Consider the following 21,337-nt stretch of genomic DNA (forward strand, 5'->3'; position numbering starts at 1 on the left):
AGCACTTAAGAGTATACTCTAAAACACTGTGGTTACACACACACACACACACACACACACACACACACACACACACACACACACACAATTATGGTCTATAGTCCAGGCAAGCCTCAAATTCCAGCTCAGTTTATTTTTAAGGATTAGTTGAGCAAGTTTGGAGTTGGAAGTGAGAGAATCGTGTTTAAAGGAAAGGGTAGGTCATCCATAGAACAGCTTTCAGTCATTACAAAAAAAAAAAAAAAATACTTCTTGCTTTCATAGTACCATCTTCCCCCATTAGGCCTACCTGCATACTGTGCTTCATCAAATCTAAGATCACCTCACAACTATACCATTATTTTAGGCACCACTAAAAGGCAATGTATTGCTAACAAAACTATGACAAACCATTGATAATATATCCAGATTTCAGAGATGTTACGGTGCATCTTAGTTGATGAAACAAAAATATACAAAACATGAGACACAGTAAAAATGATAACTACTTCATTATACCTTTTCACAAGCAAATAGTACCCAAAAATGTGAACGGCCAGACACAGTAGCCCACACATGTAATCCCAGATACTCTGGAGACTGAGGCAGAGGATCACGTGAGCCCAGGAGTTTGAGACCAGCTTGGGCAATATAGTGAGACCCCACAGAAAAATTTAAAGCCAGGTGTGATGGCACATACCTGTAGTTCCAGCTACTGGGGAGACTGAGGCAGGAGGGATGGCTTGAACCCAGGAACTGGAGGATGCAGTCAGCTATGATCACACCACTGGACTCCAGCCTGGGTGATGGAGTGGGACAGTCTCTTTAAAAAATGTGGGCCTGGGCCAGGTGCAGTGGCTCGCACCTGTCATCCAAGCACTTTGGGAGGCTGAGGCGGGAGGATCACTTGAGCCTAGGAGTTAAGAGACCAGCCTGGGCAACATAGACTCCACAAAAAAAATTTTTTTAATTAGCTGGGTGTGGTGGCATGCACCTGTAATCCCAGCCACAGGGGAGGCTGAGGTGGAAGGATCATTTGAGCCCAGGAGATTGAGGCAGCAGTGCGTGGTGATTGTGCCCCTGCACTCCAGCCTGGGCAACAGCGAGACCTTGTCTCAACAACAACAACAAAAGGCTATCTATTGTGGGTACACTGCCTATGGGGTAGTCCTGCTCCACAAGGAGCAGTTTTAAAAAAAAAAGTTTAAAAAGTGTTTTATGTAGCATTTTTTTCATATTTACATTTACTCACCATATGGCTTCAAAAATCATAAACATACTCAGCTAAAACTACAGATCACCATTGTCCTCAATGACACAATTTTTGTATGGTGTACCTTACCTGTAATTCTATTTTCGATGGGAGGATTTAAGAGATATCTTAGGAATACTATTTAAAGGGATTTACTGAAGTACCAACCTTGTGAATGATTTTACCTCAAATTGTTCAGTGGTAAGAAAGGTAATAAAGCATTTAGTTTTGCCTTTAAGTAGGCTAATTTTTTTTGTTTTGTTTTGAGACGGAGTCTTGCTCTGTCGTCAGGCTGGAGTGCAGTGGCGTGATCTCGGCTCACTGCAACCTTTGCCTCCCGGGTTCAAGCAATTCTCTCGCTTCAGCCTCCTGAGTAGCTGGGATTACAGGCGCGTGCCACCACACCTGGCTAGTTTTTCTTTTTTTAGTAGAGACAGGGTTGCACCATTTTGGTCAGGCTGGTCTCAAACTCCTGACCTTGTGATCCGCCCACCTCAGCCTCCCAAAGTGCTGGGGTTACAGGTGTGAGCCACTGCACCCGGCCTTACTAGGCTAATGTTTTAACATGCGTTTTTAATTACCAGAATTTACTTGATAAAACTACTCTTTGCCAAGGTTGCAGGACTTCTGAAAAGACAGAACTAGCTTTGTTGCGTTTCACGAAGGACAGATCAGTTCGTCTGTATAGGCTATAAGCAGGTAAGTAGTGCACTCTATTGGTGAAGGATTTCTGTTGTTTTGGAAAGCCAACTATAGCTGGCTGCATGGAGGGAAATCCAAAATCCAGATGACGTGGTGTGAGTCAATGGGATGAGAAACACTGGTATTTTCTTTACAATTTCGTTTTACAAAAAGTACATTAAACTAAAATTTTATGAATTACGACTTAATCTAATAGTTCAATAGCAGACTCAAGAAAAGCACAGATGTGATTCTTACAGAAGACTACTCATATGAACACGTTTAATGCAACATGGAATGCAAAAGATTAGAACCATTAAAGTATTTAATTCTTCAACTTTAAAAAATTAAATAAAATCAAAATAGGATAATGACCAGAATAGTGCCATTATCATCACATCAAAAAGTAAAGCTTCCATCAACATTTTATGAATTTGGCAATCTAGTACAATACATTTTTAAGTATTGTGTTTCATTCAATTTTGTGATATTCCATTTTTGAAAAAACTTCAGAGGCTTCAGATACCCATGAAAAGAAAAAAAATCAGGATAGAAACACATAGGCTGAGGTTTGCTAATTCACTGTTTAAAAAGGACCTTAGATGTCCCACTATAATTGCTCTTAGGTGTTTTTAACAAATGAATAGTCATAATTCACAGAAAAGACAAGTGGTACTTTTTATCTACATAGACTATACTATATAAACTTTTAGTAAAACATTTAAATTGTTTTACTTTTAATCTTGTCAAGTAATTTTCGTTTCTTCTACTTCTTTAAAAGGTTGACCAGGTTGTTTGCCTGTATTGGGATCAACGAATGTTGGACTATACTATGTTTAGTTATAATAACTAATTTATCCGCCCTGACTTAATATGTGGGAAACAGTACACCCCTAAGTGTATTGAGATGTTTCTTTGAAACAAAAATATTTAATTTTATGCATGTGATAAACAGCCTTATTCAATGTATACTTTTTTTAAATGAGCAACACAGATAGCAGACATATAACTCCTTATTACCCATACTCTTGACTACCAAGAAAGGAAGCCAAACTTTTAGAAAAATACAATGCAAGAAAAGATTCAAGTTAAAAATATATTCCTTTGGTTAAAAATCATCCCCTTTATAATATTCATTTATAATCTAAATTCACAGCATGTCCCACCAGCCCAAAGTAATCTTCTAAATGTCATTATACTTGTAGTATTACAATGTTTTTTCAGTCCAGTATTTATGCAGGTCACTCGGCTGCAGCAACAAAATATTTCAACTCTAGGAAGAGTGTAGCCTTGTAGCATTAGCCCCTTTGACAATTTTCTTACAAGATTTTTACTTTAGAAACCTCCGACACATGTAGTTTTCTTCAGATACAGTATATCCAAACTTTTTATAGAAACCAACATTTTGTGGTAGACATTCAAGGGTAATCTTGTAACAGTTCAGTTTCTTGCTTAGCAAAGTAAGGGTTGATAATAATCTGAAATTTAAAAAGCGGGGAGGGTGAGGAGATAGCATTTATTAATAAAAATTGATTCTAGTAACAATATGAATGTTATGAAACTTATGTTTCCTTAGAAACAGGTTTAGATTATGGCTTTTCCCATTGCATTCATGTAAATTGATAAGCATTTAAATCACCAAAGCATTTTTACTTAGAGTCAAATACACTTTTATCTAGTAATCTCCAGCTCACTAATAAATAAGACAAATACAAAACTCACCCTAAGCCCTCTTTAAAAATGAAATTTAAGGCCAGGTGCAATGACTCATACCTGTAATCCTAGCACTCTGGGAAGCCAAGGCAGGCGATCGCTAGAGCCCAGGGGTTTGACACCAGCCTGGACAACATGGCAAAACCCCATCTCTACAAAAAATATAATAATTAGTAGGGCATGATGGCACATGCCTAAAGTCGCAGCTACTCCAGAGGCTGAGGGGGGAAGATCACCTGAGCCCAGAGAGGTCAAGGCTGTGGTGAGTAATGATTGCACCACTGCACTCCAGCCTGGACAACAGAGTGAGTCTCTGTCTTGAAAAAGAAAAACGAATTTTAAGATGTATGTTAACACTAAAAATTCAACCTTTTAAAAAAAAAATGACCAAAATTATTTCGTAAAAATTCTTTATTTAAATCTATTTAAACAACTTCAGAGCAGTCAACATTCCCACATAAAATGAGTACATAACAGCTTTGCTCTTTAATCATTTTTAAAGCTACGTTAATATTTGGTGAAGGTGTGTATCAGATTAACTCAAGATTGGTCTAATTAATATGAAGTGGAAACAAAGCAAGTCTACATCTATACAAAGTTTCTTAATGAATCCAAACCCGGTATTAAAGTGTGGATCTAAGTGCCTTAGAGGATAAAAACTATAAAAGATACACAAACTTGAAGGGTCTGCCCATTGAATAGACTAAAAAGTCCTATTTTTAAAAAAACAAAAGACCTTGATTGAAGTATGACTGGCTGGTTGCAGTGGCTCATGCCTGTAATTCCAGCACTTTAGGAGGCCAAGGATCACTTGAGTCCAGAAGTTCGAGACTAGCCAAGGCAACATAGCAAAGTTGTCTCTACAAAAAATTAGCTGGGTGCAGTGGTGTGCACCTGTAGAACCAGCTACTTGGGAGGCTGAGGCGAGAGGCTCACTTGAGCCCCAAGAATTCAAGGCTGCAGTGAGCTGTGATCGTACCACTGTACTCCAGCCTGGGCAACAGAAAGAGACCCCATCTCTTAAAAAAAAAAAAAAAAAAAAAGCATAAATTAAATCAAATGGACTAGAACACAAGAAATCCATCTGTTTTGTTCACTGAGGTATTCCAAATACCTAGAATAGCATCTGGTACATAAGCAGATATTTAATAATTGTTAATTCCTTAAAACTCAGAAGAGTTATTGTTAAAAAGCAAGTTCTTGGGCCAGGCACAGTGGCTCCCACCTGTAATCCCAGCACTTTGGGAGGCCAAGGCAGGAGCACTGTTTGAGACCAGCCTGAGCAACATGATGAGGCCCCATCTCTACAAATTTTTAAAAATTAGCCAGGTGTGGCATGTACCTGTAGTCCCAGCTAATTGGGGGGTTGAAGAGGATTGCTTGAGCCCAGGAGGCTGAGGCTGCGGTGAGCTGAGATTGAGCCACTGCACCTCAGCCTGGGTGACAGAGCTGTCAAAAACAGACCCTGTCTCAAAAACTAAAAATTATAATAAATAAGAACTACAAGTTCTTATAAAATAGCAATAAATCAATACCACTTACTTATATTTATTTTAAATGATTTAGATAAATATATACAGTGAAGGCTGTTTCAGTATGTATTTCTATAACTTAGGAGAATGAGAGATCATAGAATATTCTGTAACAATTGAACATTTCCTTTGTTTTTAAATATGACAGAGAAGCTGAGGCAAATCCAATTAGCCCAAAAGTTTATCTCCTACTAGTACGAGTATTACTATAAAAAGTTAATAATTTAAAGATGTTACTGTCTATAAAGAAGTATCCTTCCAATTTTCAAACTTTAAGGCAAAATATGTATAATACTTTATTTCTTCATGAAATTCAGTCTGAACTATTGGAGTGAGAATGAGTTCAAAATTAATGAAGCCAAAAAGAACTTTAAACAAGTATCTTGTTAAGAAACTGAATTGGAACAAAATTTATCCAGGGTTACCTTGTTTCTGCCTACTTACAATTTGCCAAGCTGCTTTCCTCTGCATTCATCACTAACAACAACATCTTCTACTCTTCCTCTCTGAAAATATTTACAATGTTTAAAGGAGTAAGCATTTACTTTTGTTTTTAGCTAAAACGAGTTGGTAAGAATTTACTGATAATAAGTAGTATATTTTGTAAACTTGAACTTAACAGAAACCAAATGCAAAAAATATTATACAGTGAAGGCTGTTTCAGTATGTATTTCTACAACTTATGAGAAGGAGAGATCATAGAATATTCTGTAATAGTTGAACATTTCCTTTGTTTTTAAATATGACAGAGAAGCTGGGGCAAATCTGATTAGCCCAAAAGTTTGTTTCCTACTAGTATGAGAGTACTACTATTAAAAGTTAATAATTTAAAGATGTTTTTACTTATTAGAGGAAACAGTATGAGTCAACTGGTGACCTAAACTTGTTTTGGCTATGTCCCCAACCTTCCCAGCCCGTTGTCTTTGGACAAACATCAGGATCAACATCACCAAAATGTAACCTTTTCATGAATATATCCATCATTCTACTCCTTGCTTACTAGCAAGTTATTTTAGATATCCAAATAAAATTAATGTCTAGTACAGAAACCCCACCGAAATTCTTAAGTGTCATAGAACACATCCCAAGTGTTCCTACGTTATTCTCACTGAATTAAGGTTTTCTCTCCCTCTTTTTTTATTTACTATTTTATGTGAGTTATTGAGGGATGAAAGGGCACTACATGCATTAGATGTATCATAATTAGAACAAAATAATCTGAACCCTTTACCATGTGGAAACAAATTTATGCTAATTCAAAGTTGTTTTTTTAAAAGAGTAACATTAGGGATTTTGTGCATTACTGCTAAATTGTTTGGTTTCTCTATGCCTATACCAAATTGATCCACCTTACAGAACAACTTTAGCATACAATTCATACTGTTATACATTTTCTTTCTTAAAGCTCTCAGAACACACTGGGAAAAGGGATTTATAAGAAGCACTGAAAATCAGTGAGAAAACAGATTTGTCTAATGGAAACTCAAAGTCAGTTGTGCTAGAAAACAGCTGTCCATTTTACTTGTAAGCAGCACATACCTTAGCACAGGAATGGATGAATTTATGTTCTATAATCAGAGTTGCCGTAGCAACAATCTGTCCTAGAGTCACATCTTCTACAACTGTAACATAATAATCCCCAGATTTCTTCATATGCTCAAAAGATTCTGTGGAGATTGGATAACAAAGTGTTACATAGTAGACATTCAATTATATGGGGAGCCAGAAAAATACTAGGATACTAGGATTAGCTGACTTAATTACTAAATGTTTAAAGCTGTTTTACCATAGTAATTTACCTTCCATTTCTAAAGAAAATATTACCAAGTAGTTGAAATATCAGCAATTAGTATCCATTGGAATATAACCTACACATTCAAAATATCTGCTAGCAAAATAAAGACTAATATAGCTATTTTAGATGAACAACACTTAAAATACAAGTAAATCGCTGATGTTGCCACTTCCATGACTAATGAAAACTTCAATTTCTTCATTTACTTTAAATAGATCTCTTTAACTTTTATACTCAATAGATATTCAAATATAACAAACCTTTGCACATTTTAACAAGAGCATGTTTACATGGCTCAATTCTAGAATTTTTAGTCTTTTGCTTTCAAAATATTTTTACAAAATATATTTTAATTTTCCCTTTGTGATGGAAAGTTTTGTGATAACATGAGTTGCTCTTGTTTGCTTTGAGAGCACCTTGCAAGGAGGTAAAAACATATCTGTTTCCAAGTAACTTTTCCAAGTCACATAGCAAATAGGTGCAAAGATACTTCCCCTCAAATGGATTTTCAGTACTATTGCTGAAATAACATGTTTCTCATCTAATTCATGTGCACGCAAAGAAAAATTCAGGAATAAAAATTGAGGCTAATAGTGTCTCATATTGTTAATTTCTATGGTCTCATTCCAGATAGAGATCTAAAATGGGAAAAATAAACAAATTCAATGAATGAAAATAAACGATGAGAATCAGAACGAAATCAGAATCAAAATAAACAATGAGAATGAGAATGGTCCTCATTCTCAGGAGGGTCAAATAGAATTCAATACAAAATTCCCTATTACAAGGAAATGAAGAATTGTAATTCCTCAGCTATTAAATATTACTAAATAGTAATGATAATAATACTTCATTTCCTTTGTAACAGGAAAAAGCAGTGGTAGAGCGCTGGACAGAATTAAGGTTTTATTCCTCACCATAGCAATAACTACCTGTGATCTTGGGCAAGTCTTTGGATCCCTCTAAATTACTATTTTCTCATATGTCTAAAAGAAGAGGGGCAGGGGACGGGTGGACTAACTCAAGATGCCTGCTAACCTTAAACTTCAATAAAAATAAACCCCAAAATAAATTTAAAGTGTATGGTCTTGCTTTTTTGATTCGGTAATGAAATTTCTGTAAATAACCACAGTAAGGGAAATACTACAATAAAAAATGAAAAACTTCTAGAGCTAACACCTAGGTCCTATGGTACAGTAATTATCTAATAAAGTAGTCAGATAGTTTGCAAAACAAAGTTACTGGTACATTTGGATTCTAGAACAACTCAGCCACATTAAACATTTAAATAAGAAAACAGCTAATTTGTTCTTTGAATAATTTCCAGCTATTTGAACAAAAACAGAAGTGGGCACTCAGCAGCTCTAAACAAAAATGAAATCATGTTTCCCTTTATTTCAGGAAAAAGAGGTTATAGTACTTACTCATAAATTGTTCAGGGCTGACAACTCCAGTCTCTGTTAGCTGACCCAATACCTTAAAAAAACCTAGTTTTGAAAAACAGATTTCAAATTACAAGAATAGCAAAAGGAAGACAGTATGAAAATAAGCAATATATTAAGCAGGTGGGCTTATGGGCAATTATTTTTTCAGAACTTTCTATAATCATCTTTTAATTATTAGAATAAAATGAACCCTATTCTTCTATAATCACTACATATAACAAAAATAACAGGTTTTACCAGTGCTTCTGCCTGCATAAGATGTTTTAAATAGTGCTGACCTTAATATCCAGTATTTATAGACCCAGAACATACATTCTTCAATGTATTATATTTTACATTAAGTTCAATGCAAAGGGTGCCAAATTTTCCCAAATATGTGATTTGATTTTACTTAAAGGTGCAATATGGCCAAATGCAGTATTTGTAAATTAAAGTATAAGTAACACTGTTGAGATTACACTCTTTAAAATTGTAATTTCTAGTGAATTTCATTAGTGTTACCTGAAATTAATGTGAACAGTGCACCTGGAATTTTGAAAATCTTAACTTTTCTGCACTCAATAATTAGGCCAAAATTAGGCCCTTCAGGCTGTCTAGCAAAGAGATAATTGTGAAAAGGACAAAGTTGACTTTTAATTACCAAAGTTTAAGGAAGTTAACTTGGAGAATTTAGATGTTAAAAAAGAAGTAATTGTACAAAAACCCTTTCAACTTATCCAAGGAAAATTATTTCCGCCTTCATTCCCCAACCAGCTTCTTAAGATCCCTCCTTATGTGTCATTATACATGATAATTTAATTTTTGTTTATGAGAAATCTTTTTGGCTTAATTAGGAAGGAGTGATGTTGTATTTAAGTCATTTTAAATATTTCACAGTAATATTTGGTCTTAGCCATGACACACACTCATTGGTATTGAGTGTCCATCACTTTAAAAACTAAGTATTATACAAAAAATAGTCCAGAAGTCAAATATTTAAAAACAATTATCTGCATCATAATGTTTATGGAGAAAAATGGAAGGCTAACTCTAATTTTACACAGGATTTTGTACATTACCTCTATTTAAGTCAGCAGTACAAAGAGGCCTCAAAACCAAGCCTTCTCCAGGATGTGTTGGGGAAATGGCTGGAGAAAATGTAGCTGTATTCTGACTCCAGTCCACTTCTTTGAGTAGACTTGGGTCAAACATAGGAGTTTCATCAGGTTTCATTTTTCTAGTAAGGTCTAAAATAAAAATTTGAATATTAAGTCACTTTATTTAGTAGAAGGAAAATTATGATTGTTGAGAAAGTTAATATAAATTAATGCAATTAGAAGCATTCTTTAGCAGATATGCGAGATATTTTACTGCAACCTATCCTGAATCTAACATTAAATTCCACAACTACAGATAAATAGAAAAATCATGCCTACTATCAGATAAAAAATGGCTAAGCGACTAAATTAGTAAGTTTTAAACTATAAAATCCTATTTATTATCAGGTCTTTTTTTTTTTTTTTTTTGGACAGTCTCACTCTGTTGCCCAGGCTGGAGTGCAGTGGCGCGATCCTGGCTCACTGTAACCTCTGCCTTCTGGGTTCAAGTGATTCTCCTCTTTCAGCCTCCTGAGTATCTGGGATTATAGGCACGTGACACCACGCCTGGCTAATTTTTTTGTATTTTTAATAGAGATGGGATTTCGCCATGTTAGCCAGGCTGGTCTCGAACACTTGACCTCAGGTGATCTGCCCGCCTCAGCCTCCCAAAGTGCTGGGATTACAGGCGTGAGCCACTGCACCCGGCTATTATCAGGTCTTTTAAAACATGTTTTTCCTCTGGGTTGGTGCTACTAAATGAATAGCTGACTTTTCATGGGTTCTTAAATTTTTTACATTATGTTCTTGGATTTTATTATTGAGCCAAGAAGGCATCTGTTTCAACAGGAAATTGCAAGGGGAAAAAAATTAAAAAAAAAAAAAAGTAATCTCTTAGTCTTACTTGCCAATAAAGAAAACTTTCAGCCGTGCACAGTGCCTCACACCTGTAATCCCAGCACTTTGGGAGGCTGAGGCGGGCGGATCACCTGAGGTCGGGAGTTCGAGACCAGCCTGACCAACATGGAGAAACCCTGTCTCTACTAAAAATACAAAATTAGTCGGGTGTGGTGGCGCATGCCTGTAATCCCAGCTACTCGGGAGGCTGAGGCAGGAGAATCGCTTGAACCTGGGAGGCAGAGGTTGTGGTGAGTCGAGATCGTGCCATTGCACTCCAGCCTGGGCAATAAGAGTGAAATTCCCTCTCAAAGAAAAGGAAAACTTACTGGGCATGTAGCCTTTTTTTTTTTTTAAGATGGAGTTTTGCTCTTATTGCCCAGGCTGGAGTGCAATGATGTGATCTTGGCTCACCATAACCTCTGCCTCCCGGGTTTAAGCGATTCTCCTGCCTCAGCCTTCTGAGTTAGCTGGGATTACAGGCACCTGCCACCACACCCAGCTAATTTTTTTTGTATTTTTAGTAGAGACGGGGTTTTGCCATGTCAGCCAGGCTGGTCTCAAATTCCTGACCTCAGGTGATTTGCTTGCCTCGGCCTCCCAAAGTGCTGGGATTACAGGTGTGAGCCACCATGCCTGGCCGTATGTAGCTTTTTTTTTTTTCTTCAATGAACCATGAATAGAAGAAAATTGATGAACAGGCTCAAATTAATTTTTTTTGGCATTCTCAGAAATACTTTACCTTGGCTATGCTAGACACACACTGCAGGATTTTGTTTTCACAGCAGATTTTCTAAAAATCTGTAGTGTGGGCCAGGCATGGTGGCTCGTGCCTTTAATCCCAGCACTTTGAGAGGCAGAGGCAGGTAGATCACCAGAGGTCAGGAGGTCGAGACCAGCCTGACCAACATGGCAAAACCCTGTCTCTACTACAAATACAAAATTAGCCAGGTGTGGTGGTGGCCACCTGTAATCACTCTGTCTCAAAAAAATTAAAATTAAAATGTATAGTGTAAGTTTCTCAGTTGCATCTAAGCAGCTTAAAAATAGCCAGTGTTTTTCATGCTATTGAAAAGTGATCATGATATTTCCCCCTCTTTTTTGAACATTTAGAAATGAGCAGGTTCTCACTAGTTGTAGTGTTTTAAAACTGAGACTAAATAACAGAGAAGTAACAATAGGAAGGATGAAAAACAAATCATACAAAGCATAAAACTGGGGCCAGGGGGCTTCTGTGCAGCACAGAATTGCTAAAAGAAACAGATGCTTCCCAACAATTAAAAGTTGAGTATTCCTTATCCAAAATGCTTGGGACCAGAAATGTTTCAGGTTTTGGATTTTTTTTTTTTCAGATTTGGGGATATTTGCATATACATAATGAGATATCTTGGGGATGGGACCCAAGTCAAAATTCATTTGTGTTTCATATACACCTTATACAGATAGCACAAATATTTTACACAATATTTTAAATAATTTTGTGCATGGAAAAGTTTTTGTACATGATATCAGATGTGGAATTTTCCACTTGTGGCATCGTGTTGGCCCTCAATAAAGTTTCAAATTTTGTAGTGTTTTGGATTTTTGGATTAGAGATCCAAAAAAAGCAGTCCCCAACTTATTTCTATATCCAGTTAAAGAAGCCATATTTTAATGAGAGAACAACTTGTCCAATAACCTAACTCCCAATTGTTCCTTATTTCATAAGTCACAGTATGCTTTAGGGCAAATATTCTTAACTTTTCCTTAAAGATGGATAATAAGTTTCTGCCTGTGTAATCCTATGTAACTATATAAGCAATGCTGCAATATAGTAGTTATGGGAAGGCAGTGTGATGTGATGTTAACAACAGAAGTTAACACTTGCTCAGCACTTCTTATGTGCCAGACTATTGAAAGAGCTTTACTAATTCATTTATTTCAACCATCCTACAGGTTAGGCGTGGTTATATACATTTTCACACATGAGAAAATGTTAAGTAACTTGCCCAAGGTCACAAAATTAGTGGAGCCAGGATTTAAACCTAGGCATAGAAAGAGCATGAGCTTTGGATTCATACCTGGTGTTCAAATGTCAACTGTGTGATACGTACTAAGGTAATTAAGCTTTTAGAATCTAGTTTCTTCATTTGTAAAATGGAGATGAAATTACTGGGAGAATTAAATGCATTACTGTATGCAATCATGCACTTAGCAGTGCCCGGAATACTGCAAGTACTCAATAAGATATATGCTAGTTAGCGATAAATTTAAAATTCAAGTTTATAAATTCTTGTTCATTTTTTTCACCTTTAATTCATGAATCAGGCACTGTGCTGGTTACAGGGACTACAAAAAGAATGACAGGCTCTTACATTTATGTTATACCAAAAGTTAGCATTCTTGGATAGAAAAGAATAACGTAGTTTATAATGTAGACTGTTGAGAGGTCCCCCCGGCCACACACACACAAAATGATTCAAATTATGCTGCACACACTATACCTAGTTCTAACAATATTAAGGAAAATATAGAAATTGTGATGATCAAGCAGTCATTTCAAATTTAACAAGTTTAATATCCATTCAAAATAGGTTTTTTGTTTTGTTTTATTCTGCTCTGAGACAGGGTTTCACTCTGTTGCCCAGGCTGGAGTGCAGTGGTGCAATCATAGCTCACTGCAGCCTCGAACTCCTGGGCTCAAGTGGTCCTCCTACCTCAGCTTCCCACATCAGCCTCCAGAGTAGTTGGGACTACAGGCTCATACCACCACACCTGGCTAATTTTTGTATTTTTAGTAGAGGTGGGGCTTTGCCATGTTGGAAAGGCTGGTCTTGAACTCCTGACCTCAAGTGATCCTCCAGCCTCAGCTTCCCAAAGTTCTGGAATTATAAGCGCGAACCAGCATGCTCAGCTGAAACAAGTTTTTAATAGATGAATTTGAGTCCACGTGTTTTAGTGTTTTGTCTAAATTGGACCCTTGAGGTTTTTGTGTGTAATCTCATCTGAATGGTAGGTAGCAACATTGTTTTTCAGGTATGTAGATAAACAGGCTAAGTATTAATAAAGTGAAATGTGTACAGTATTAAAAATGTAAATTCCTCGAGGCAGCACACTATTTAAACATTTTGGTCATGCTATTAAACATAAGTTGTAAACACAAAGTTCAAAGAAAACTCAAAAGAGAATTTAAATCAACCTTAACCACATTTAACTAGATTCCTTTTTCCTATAAAGTTGTCTGTGTTTACAATAAAAATGTGGTCTAGAAAACATGAAAAATAGGGTTAATTTCATGAGAGGGAAGTATACAGGAAAACAACTAGGATTATGAAGCCCTTAAATAATGAATTTTAACCAGGAAATACTAATATTTTCTTGTCCTTTAATGAGACAGTCCTTTTCCACGAATGATCATAAAAATCAATAATATTGGCTAACACTTATTGAAAACTTTCTATATGTTAACTCTTAAAAATACAATGAACGATGTATCATTATTATCCCAATTTTACAGATAAGGAAGCAGGCACAGTAACTTGCTCAAGGTTAGAGTGCCAATAAGGAATAGAGTGAGGATTCAAAATGAGGCAACAGGGCCAGCTTCAGAAGCCCCTGACCTGTGCCGTTACACAGGGCCCTGTACTTAGTTTAATACCCTGCTGCCGCTGTTTTGAAATTCTTAGTTTTTTAACAAGGAACCCTGCATTTTAATTTGGATTACCACAGATTATGTAGCCAGTCCTGCTAGGTAGTATGACTTCAGACTCTGCTCTTAACCATTACACTGAAGATGCACTAGAGTAGATAAATTCCCTATTGTTGTAGAAGGGTTAAAAATTAAGTCATAAGCAGCACTTAGAACCTACATTTGGAAAATGGGAATCAGACTAGTGAAAATACATTAAACAAAGCATTCCAGATTGAAATAAGAATCTATTGGCAATCAGAAATTAACATCAAAAATGTTTTTATGAGCTGTTCTACAAAACAGCTATACTGAAGGCCCACTTTAGCTCACTCTATCCTCAAACAGTAAAATTCTGCTGGTGCCCAACTAATGTACTGGGCAAGGTGAAGCAAGATATGACTTGAAACTCGGTTCCAAGGGGGTTTAGAACATAATTAAATAAGTAATTTTATATAAATAATCTTTTAGCATCTTCAGGTGCCCAGATACTGCAAAACTAGGAAATTTCTGCAAATAAAATTGCACAGTTGTGTGAAGCGGAATCTCATCATATCATTAGGTTCTTTAAAGTTTTTAGATGAACTTTAAACACTAACCCTCCTTAAGTATTCCTCAGAACCTTTTCTGATTAACTGCTAAATTAGCAGGCGTTTAGAAGACCCATTTAAGCCTAACCCTAGCCCAACAATGCCTAGTGAATGAATAACGAATAAGACTTACCTGTAGGTCACATTTCAGAAAATCCAGAAGGACAAAAAAAAAAAAAAAAATTCCCAAACTGCCACAATATCGCGGAAAGTATACACCAAATTCATTTTCACTAGTCATCACATCAGTCGAGTATTTTTTCACTCAATTGAATATTTTTTTAAACAAAACTTCAACTATTTGGCGTCTGAGCCTCTGTATCAGATTGTAATACGAATGGGGAGAGAGGCTGCTGCTAGAAGCAACCGAGAGTGACAAGTAATAGACACCGGAGATGAAGATTTTAAAAGTCGATATACAAATTTAAAAACACAATCTAAGGCCAAATCTAAACTAGCCTATGTATTTCTCAAGAGCTCCTGGGGCACCTTCTAAGTACAGGTGAATGGGGGAGGGGCGGACTTCGGATTCCTTTATATTCATTTTATAACAATTTCGATAACAAGAATCCATTCTGAATCTATTTCGTTAATGATTTTTAACACAACTGGCCATATTTATTAAATTGTGTAACTGCATGAATGTTCAAAAGTATTTTCCGATAGTCTGTTTGCCCTCTACAATCTAGGCGTTATTCCCAGTCTACCGATGAGGAAGCTGGAGCACCTGGAACTCCCAAGACTTGCCCCTTAGGTAACACAGCAAGTAAGTGACTTGGGGCTAGAATCCTCTTGTTTCCGCATCTTGAGCTCGATTACCATCCTCAACAGACTCCAATCTTTACATCATCATACCATACAGCTAGCGCTCTCTCCCCTATTTGGCAAATCCTGCCTAAATTAATTTCTTGAGATCCATTCTAGGATTCGTTCATGAGGGATTATCCTAACAAAACGAATCCTATAATCGCCCGTTCAATTTTGTATGAAAATTTTAAATTAGTTTGGCTTACATAAACATCAGCTCCTGCAACAGAAATCACAGTACACTACTCGGTATTTCTAGGGGTAGGAGCCTAGGAAAAAGAGACAAAGGATGTCCCTCTGTACCCTGGGGAAAGCGCCGACCTAGTCGGTGCGGAGGTGGTCTTCGGAGCAGCTGCCTCAGTGGCTCCGACCACCGTGGGATGCGCCCGGGAATGGGAGAAGAGAAGGGGCCTGGGACGTTAGTGCCCATTCAAAACCGATGGCTGCAGAGAGCGCGACCAACTGTCTCATTTCCCACGCCAAAGTCCGGGGAGCGAAGTTCCGACCCCAGTCCCAGTTCCAGCCCTGCCAGGCCAAGACCCGCGTATGGCCGGACCGCTGGCCACCATCCCTAACCTCTGCTCCAGGCGCGCGTGCGTTCAACTTCCTGGGAACCGCGCTCCACACCATGTGCACCCAGCTGGCGAGGATTAACGCCTGGCTCCTCCACACAACACCCCCGGGGGCCTCGCCGGGGCACCAGACACACCTGTTAGATAAACCTGAGGGCAGGCCCGCCCCAGCCCCCAGGACACACGGTCCCGCTCTCGCGCCCCGGCCCCGGTCCCTCCTCACCCGTAGAGGCCCTGCGGTCGGCTCCTAGCCAGGCGCGTCGGACTCTCCCCCACCAGGGTGCACAGCACCGGATCCGGATCCGGCTTCAGCGCCAGCCCCACCTCCTCCTCCACCGCCCGCGCCACAGTTGGGAACCGCGGCCCAGACGTGGCAGCGCCAACGCCTCCACCCCGCCTCTGCCCCTTCACGCAGGGCCCCGCGCAGGCGGGCGGAGGCAGAGGCCAAGGCACAACCCACTCAGGCCCGGAGAGCGAGGGGCGGGGCCCGGAGAGCGGGGTCGGGACCAGGAGGGCGAGGGGCGGGGCCCGGAGAGCGGGGGCGGGACCCGGAGGGCGAGGGGCGGGGCCTGAGGCTTGCGTCGGCGCCCGGGGCTGTGGCCGCCGGACCAAAGCTGGCCTCTCCCGGCTCCTCCTCCTCGCTCCCCAAGGCCTTTCCCATCGCGTCATTGTCTCAGTTTATCTGCAGATACGTCTACCTAGCAGTCAGCCCAGCAGCGTAAGTGGTGACCAGTGTGGACCTCTTTGATCCTGAGACCGAAGGCTCGGCCACTGGCCCTCTCCATTTGTTCCTTGTTGCCCTCCCTTCATGATTCAGTCCATTAATTAGGACTTTTCCTACCAGCTGGCAGTTCAGAGCTCCGCATCCCCAGGCCTCTGGGTCACAGTTCCTGCCTTCATGAAACTAGGAGTTGGGACCACTGCATTCTACTCCTTCGGGACTATTGTTTCATTTCTCAGTCCCTCAAACCCTTTATTGGATGAACATGGAGTTAGGACAGTGGTTCTCCACTGCAACAGTTTTGCCTCCCAGAAGACATTTGGCAATGTATGAATCATTTTCAGCCTCTCATCTGGGGTGAGGTGCTATTGGAATCTACAGATGGTGGAGGGCACAGGTGAGTAGAGGCCTGGAATACTGCTTCACGCCTTACAATGCGCAGGACAGCGCCGCACAACAAAGAATTACCTGGCCTGAAATGTCTGGAGTGCTGAGGTTTAGAAACCTTTCGTTAGGAGAAGAAAAGTGACTTTTTTCAGAGCCCCATTTCTGAAGTGTCTTACCTAAGTAGCACTTTGCCTCTATTTTAACAGATGAGGAAAGAGAGGTTCAGAGATGTTACATAATTTACAAAAGTCTCATAGCTAGTAGCTCCCCTTCCTTGCCTTGTACCATAATTTTCAATTTATTGAAATCGCAAAGTATTTTATTCTTAAGCAATAGTATTCAAAGAACCCCATAGATCATATACCAGAAATCATATTTTTTTGCTCATTTGTGAGATTTAAATTTCAGTTAACTCCTTTACTGATTTATACTTTCTCAGAACTTCAAACATCAGTGAGCTGATGGCATCCACATCTCTGTTTTTATCTCTGTTTTTACACCCATACATACAAAAGAATATATAGGGCATGAGCAGGATGTGGTGGTATGCATCCAGCTACTCCAGAGGCTGAGGCAGGAGGATCACTTGAGTCCACGAGGTTGAATCCAGCCTGGACAATAGAGCAAGACCCTGTCTCTAAAAAAAAAAAAAAAAAAAAAAGAATATGTAAGGCATAAATAAAATAAACACTCATGGCTGGGCGTAGTGGCTCACACCTGTAATTCCAACATTTTGGGAGGCCTAGGCAAGTGGATCTCTTGAGCCCAGGAGTTTGAGACCAGTCTGTGCAACATGGTAAAAACCTGTCTCTACAAAAAAAAATACTGAAAATTAGGCAGGCATGGTGGCATGTGCCTGTAGTCCCATCTACTCAGGAGGCTGAGGTAGGAGGATAACCTGAGCCCAGGAAGTAGAGGCTGCTGTGAGCCGTGATTGCATCACTGCGCTCCAGTCTGGGCCACAGAGCAAGACCCTGTCTCAAAACAAACAAAAATTAAAAAAAAAACTTACATACACATTACTAATCTTAAGCATATGGCCCTCCGCATTTTTCTTATCACACTTCTGGTCAAATGTTTTCAGTGAGTGTATCCTGTACAATAAACTGCTGTACGTTTTATAAATTAGCAAAGAGTGAAACATAAGCAATTCTAAAATCACAGAACACAAGACTTGTAAGAGGTACCTCCAGAGATCTCATACATTCCACATATACTCCTCCTTACCCACACTGGGCCATAAGAACCCAATTTCTCCTTAATAGACAAGGTCGATCACTCTGGCCAGTACAGTTGACCCCTTTCTTTGCCTGTAGGTTCACTTGGCAATGAGGAGCCCCAGATAACCAGGAGATAGTCTCAACTTCTGGTTTAATGGAACCATTGGTATGTCCTTTGGTGATTTTTATTTATTTTTCTAGATTCTTAGAAGAAATGCTGCATTCACCAATATTCTTTTTTTTTTTTTTGAGAGGGAGTCTTACTCTGTAGCCCAGGCTGGAGTGCAGTGGCGTGATCTCAGCTCAATGCAACCTCCACCTCCTGGGTTCCAATTAAGCAATTCTCCTGCCTCAGCCTCTTGAGTAGCTGGGATTACAGGTGCACGCTACCACACCTAGCTAATTTTTGTATTTTTAGTAGAGATGGGGTTTCACCATGTTGGCAAGGCTGGTCTTGAACTCCTGACCTTGTGATCCACCCACCTCGGCCTCCCAAAGTGCTGAGATTACAGGTGTGAGCCACTGCGTCCGACCAACAACAATATTCTCATTGGCACAAATAAGGCTATTATGTGGATAAACATGGATGTCAGTGATTGAGTTGAGAAGTGATTCAGGAATGTTGGCCTGAATGAGAAGTTTAAGAATACCTTGGCCGGGCACAGTGGCTAACACCTGTAATCCCAGCACTTTGGGAGGCCGAGGCGGGCAGATCACGAGGTCAGGAGTTCAAGACCGGCCTGGCCAACATAGTGAAACCCTGTCTCTCAGAAAAAATACAAAAATTAGCCGGTGTGGTGGCACATGCCTGTAGTCCCAGCTACTCGGGAGGCTGAGACAGGAGAATCACTTGAAACCGGGGAGTCAGAGATTGCAGTGAGCCGAGATCATGCCATTGCACTCCATCCTGGGTGACAGCGAGACCCCATCCCCCCCAAAAAAAGAATACCTTAGCCAATTTATTTCATTTATATTTTCCTCTTAATGTTTGCACAGGATATTGTTATATAGATATAACAATCCATGTCTAATTAAGTATAAAAGAATTGTTTCATAGGTATTACAAGTTCCAAGTGATATTATAATTTTAAATTAGCCACATTGTTTCTTTCCTAGTGGTATATAAATTAATGGTGTGTCATACAATGGATGTGTCTAAGATTGGATGAAATATGGTACAGGCCGGGCACGGTGGCTCACGCCTGTTAATTCCAGCACTTTGGGAGGCCGAGGTGGGTGGATCATGAGGTCAAGAGATCGAGACCATCTTGGCCAACATAGTAAAGGCCGGTCTACTAAAAATACAAAAATTAGCGGGGTGTAGTGGCACATGCCTGTAGTCCCAGCTACTCAAGAGGCTGAGGCAGGAGAATTACTGGAACCCAGGAGGTGGAGGTTTAAGTGAGCCGAGATGACGCCACTGCACTCCAGCCTGGCAACAGAGCGAGACTCTATCTCAAAAAAAAAAAAAAGGTAATATGCTACATACTTAATATGGTCTTAAAGTTATAATTCTCAGTTATGGTTTTAATGTCCCCTCCAAAACTCACATTGAGTTTTAATTGCCATGGTACAGTATTAAGAGGGTGTGGCCCTTAAGGGGTGATTAGGTCGTGAGAGCTCTTCCCTCACATAATATGGATTAATGCTGTTATCATGGGAGTGGGTTCCTGATAAAATGGATGAGTTCAGCTCCTCCCTGTCTTTCTTTCTCTTACACCACTCCTTCCATGTGATGCCTTCAGCCATGGGGTGACCCTCAACGGATACTGGTACCATGCTCTTGCACTTCCCAGCCTCCAGAACTGTGAGCCAAATACGCTTCTTTTTATTATGAATTACCCAGTCTTGGGTATTCTATTACAGTAGCAGAAAATAGGCTAAGACATTCACTAAACATGTTTATAAATTATTTCATTTGATCCTTATATGAATCCTGTGACACAAGGTGGGCACTGTTATTTCCATAATGCAAGTGAAACTCAAGCAATTTTCCTTTTCTTTTTGAAACAAATTCTCACTCTGTTGCCCAGGCTGGAATATGGCTACACAATCTCAGCTTACTGCAACCTCTGCCTTCTGGGCTCAAGCAATCCTCCCACCTCAGCCTCCCGAGTGACTGGGAGTACAGGCATGCAGCACCACACCCAGGTAATTTTTTTTGTATCTTTATTAAAGATGAGGTTTCACCACATTGCTCAGGCTAGTCTCGAACTCATGACTAGCCATGAGTTCAAGCCATCATGTGCCCACCTCAGCCTCCCAAATTGCTGGGATGATAGGCATGAGCCACTGTACCCAGCTGTAATTTTTCTTTTTTTACGAGTGAGGCTGTGTGTCTGTTCTCACACTGCTAATAAAGACATACCTGAGACTGGGTAATTTATAAAGAAAAAGAGGTGCTCATGCCTGTAATCCCAGCACTTTAGGAGGCTGAGGCAGGTGGATTACCTGAGGTCAGGAGTTCAGGACCAGTCTGGCCAACACGGTGAAACCCCATCTCTACTTAAAAATACAAAAATTCGGCCGGGCGCGGTGGCTTACGCTTGTAATCCCAGCACTTTGGGAGGCCAAGGCGGGCGGATCACAAGGTCAGAAGATCGAGACCACAGTGAAACCCTATCTCTACTAAAAATACAAAAAATTAGCCGGGCGTGGTGGCGGGCACCTGTAGTCCCAGCTACTTGGGAGGCTGAGGCAGGAGAATGGTGTGAACCCGGGAGGCGGAGCTTGCAGTGAGCCGAGACAGTGTCACTGCACTCCAGCCTGGGCGACAGAGAGAGACTCCGTCTCAAAAAAAAAAAAAGAAAAAAAAAAAAACAAAAATTTGCCAGGCGTGGTGGTGGGTGCCTGTAATCCCCAGCTACTTGGGAGGCTGAGACAGGAGAATTGCTTGAACCTGGGAGGCAGAAGTTGCAGTGAGCCGGGATCATGCCATTGCACTCCAGCCTGGGCAACAAGAGTGAAATTCCATCAAAAAAAAGAAAGAGGGGCCGGGTGTGG

General features: G+C 39.8%; 2 protein-coding genes across 2 annotated transcripts in view; one reads left to right on the top strand and one right to left on the bottom strand.

Annotated features, from left to right (window-relative positions):
• Positions 1-15,691, top strand: part of STYX (serine/threonine/tyrosine interacting protein) — a 60,203-nt gene extending 44,512 nt beyond the window's left edge. The window contains exon 12 of the transcript XR_004029645.1: positions 15,317-15,691. The gene's annotated coding sequence lies outside the window, so the exon portion shown is untranslated. The remainder of the gene's footprint in view (positions 1-15,316) is intronic.
• GNPNAT1 (glucosamine-phosphate N-acetyltransferase 1) lies at positions 114-16,464 on the bottom strand. The gene is made up of 6 exons (XM_003267700.3): positions 16,230-16,464; positions 9,456-9,623; positions 8,377-8,439; positions 6,697-6,824; positions 5,602-5,663; positions 114-3,390 (listed from the first exon to the last, which is right to left on the bottom strand). The coding sequence occupies exons 2-6, from the start codon at positions 9,607-9,609 to the stop codon at positions 3,243-3,245; spliced, it is 555 nt and encodes a 184-aa protein (XP_003267748.1). The 5' UTR covers positions 9,610-9,623; positions 16,230-16,464; the 3' UTR covers positions 114-3,242.
• Positions 16,465-21,337: the final 4,873 nt, after the last annotated feature.

This window comes from Nomascus leucogenys, chromosome 1a, assembly GCF_006542625.1.
Source record: "Nomascus leucogenys isolate Asia chromosome 1a, Asia_NLE_v1, whole genome shotgun sequence".
NCBI classification, from domain to species: domain Eukaryota; kingdom Metazoa; phylum Chordata; class Mammalia; order Primates; family Hylobatidae; genus Nomascus; species Nomascus leucogenys.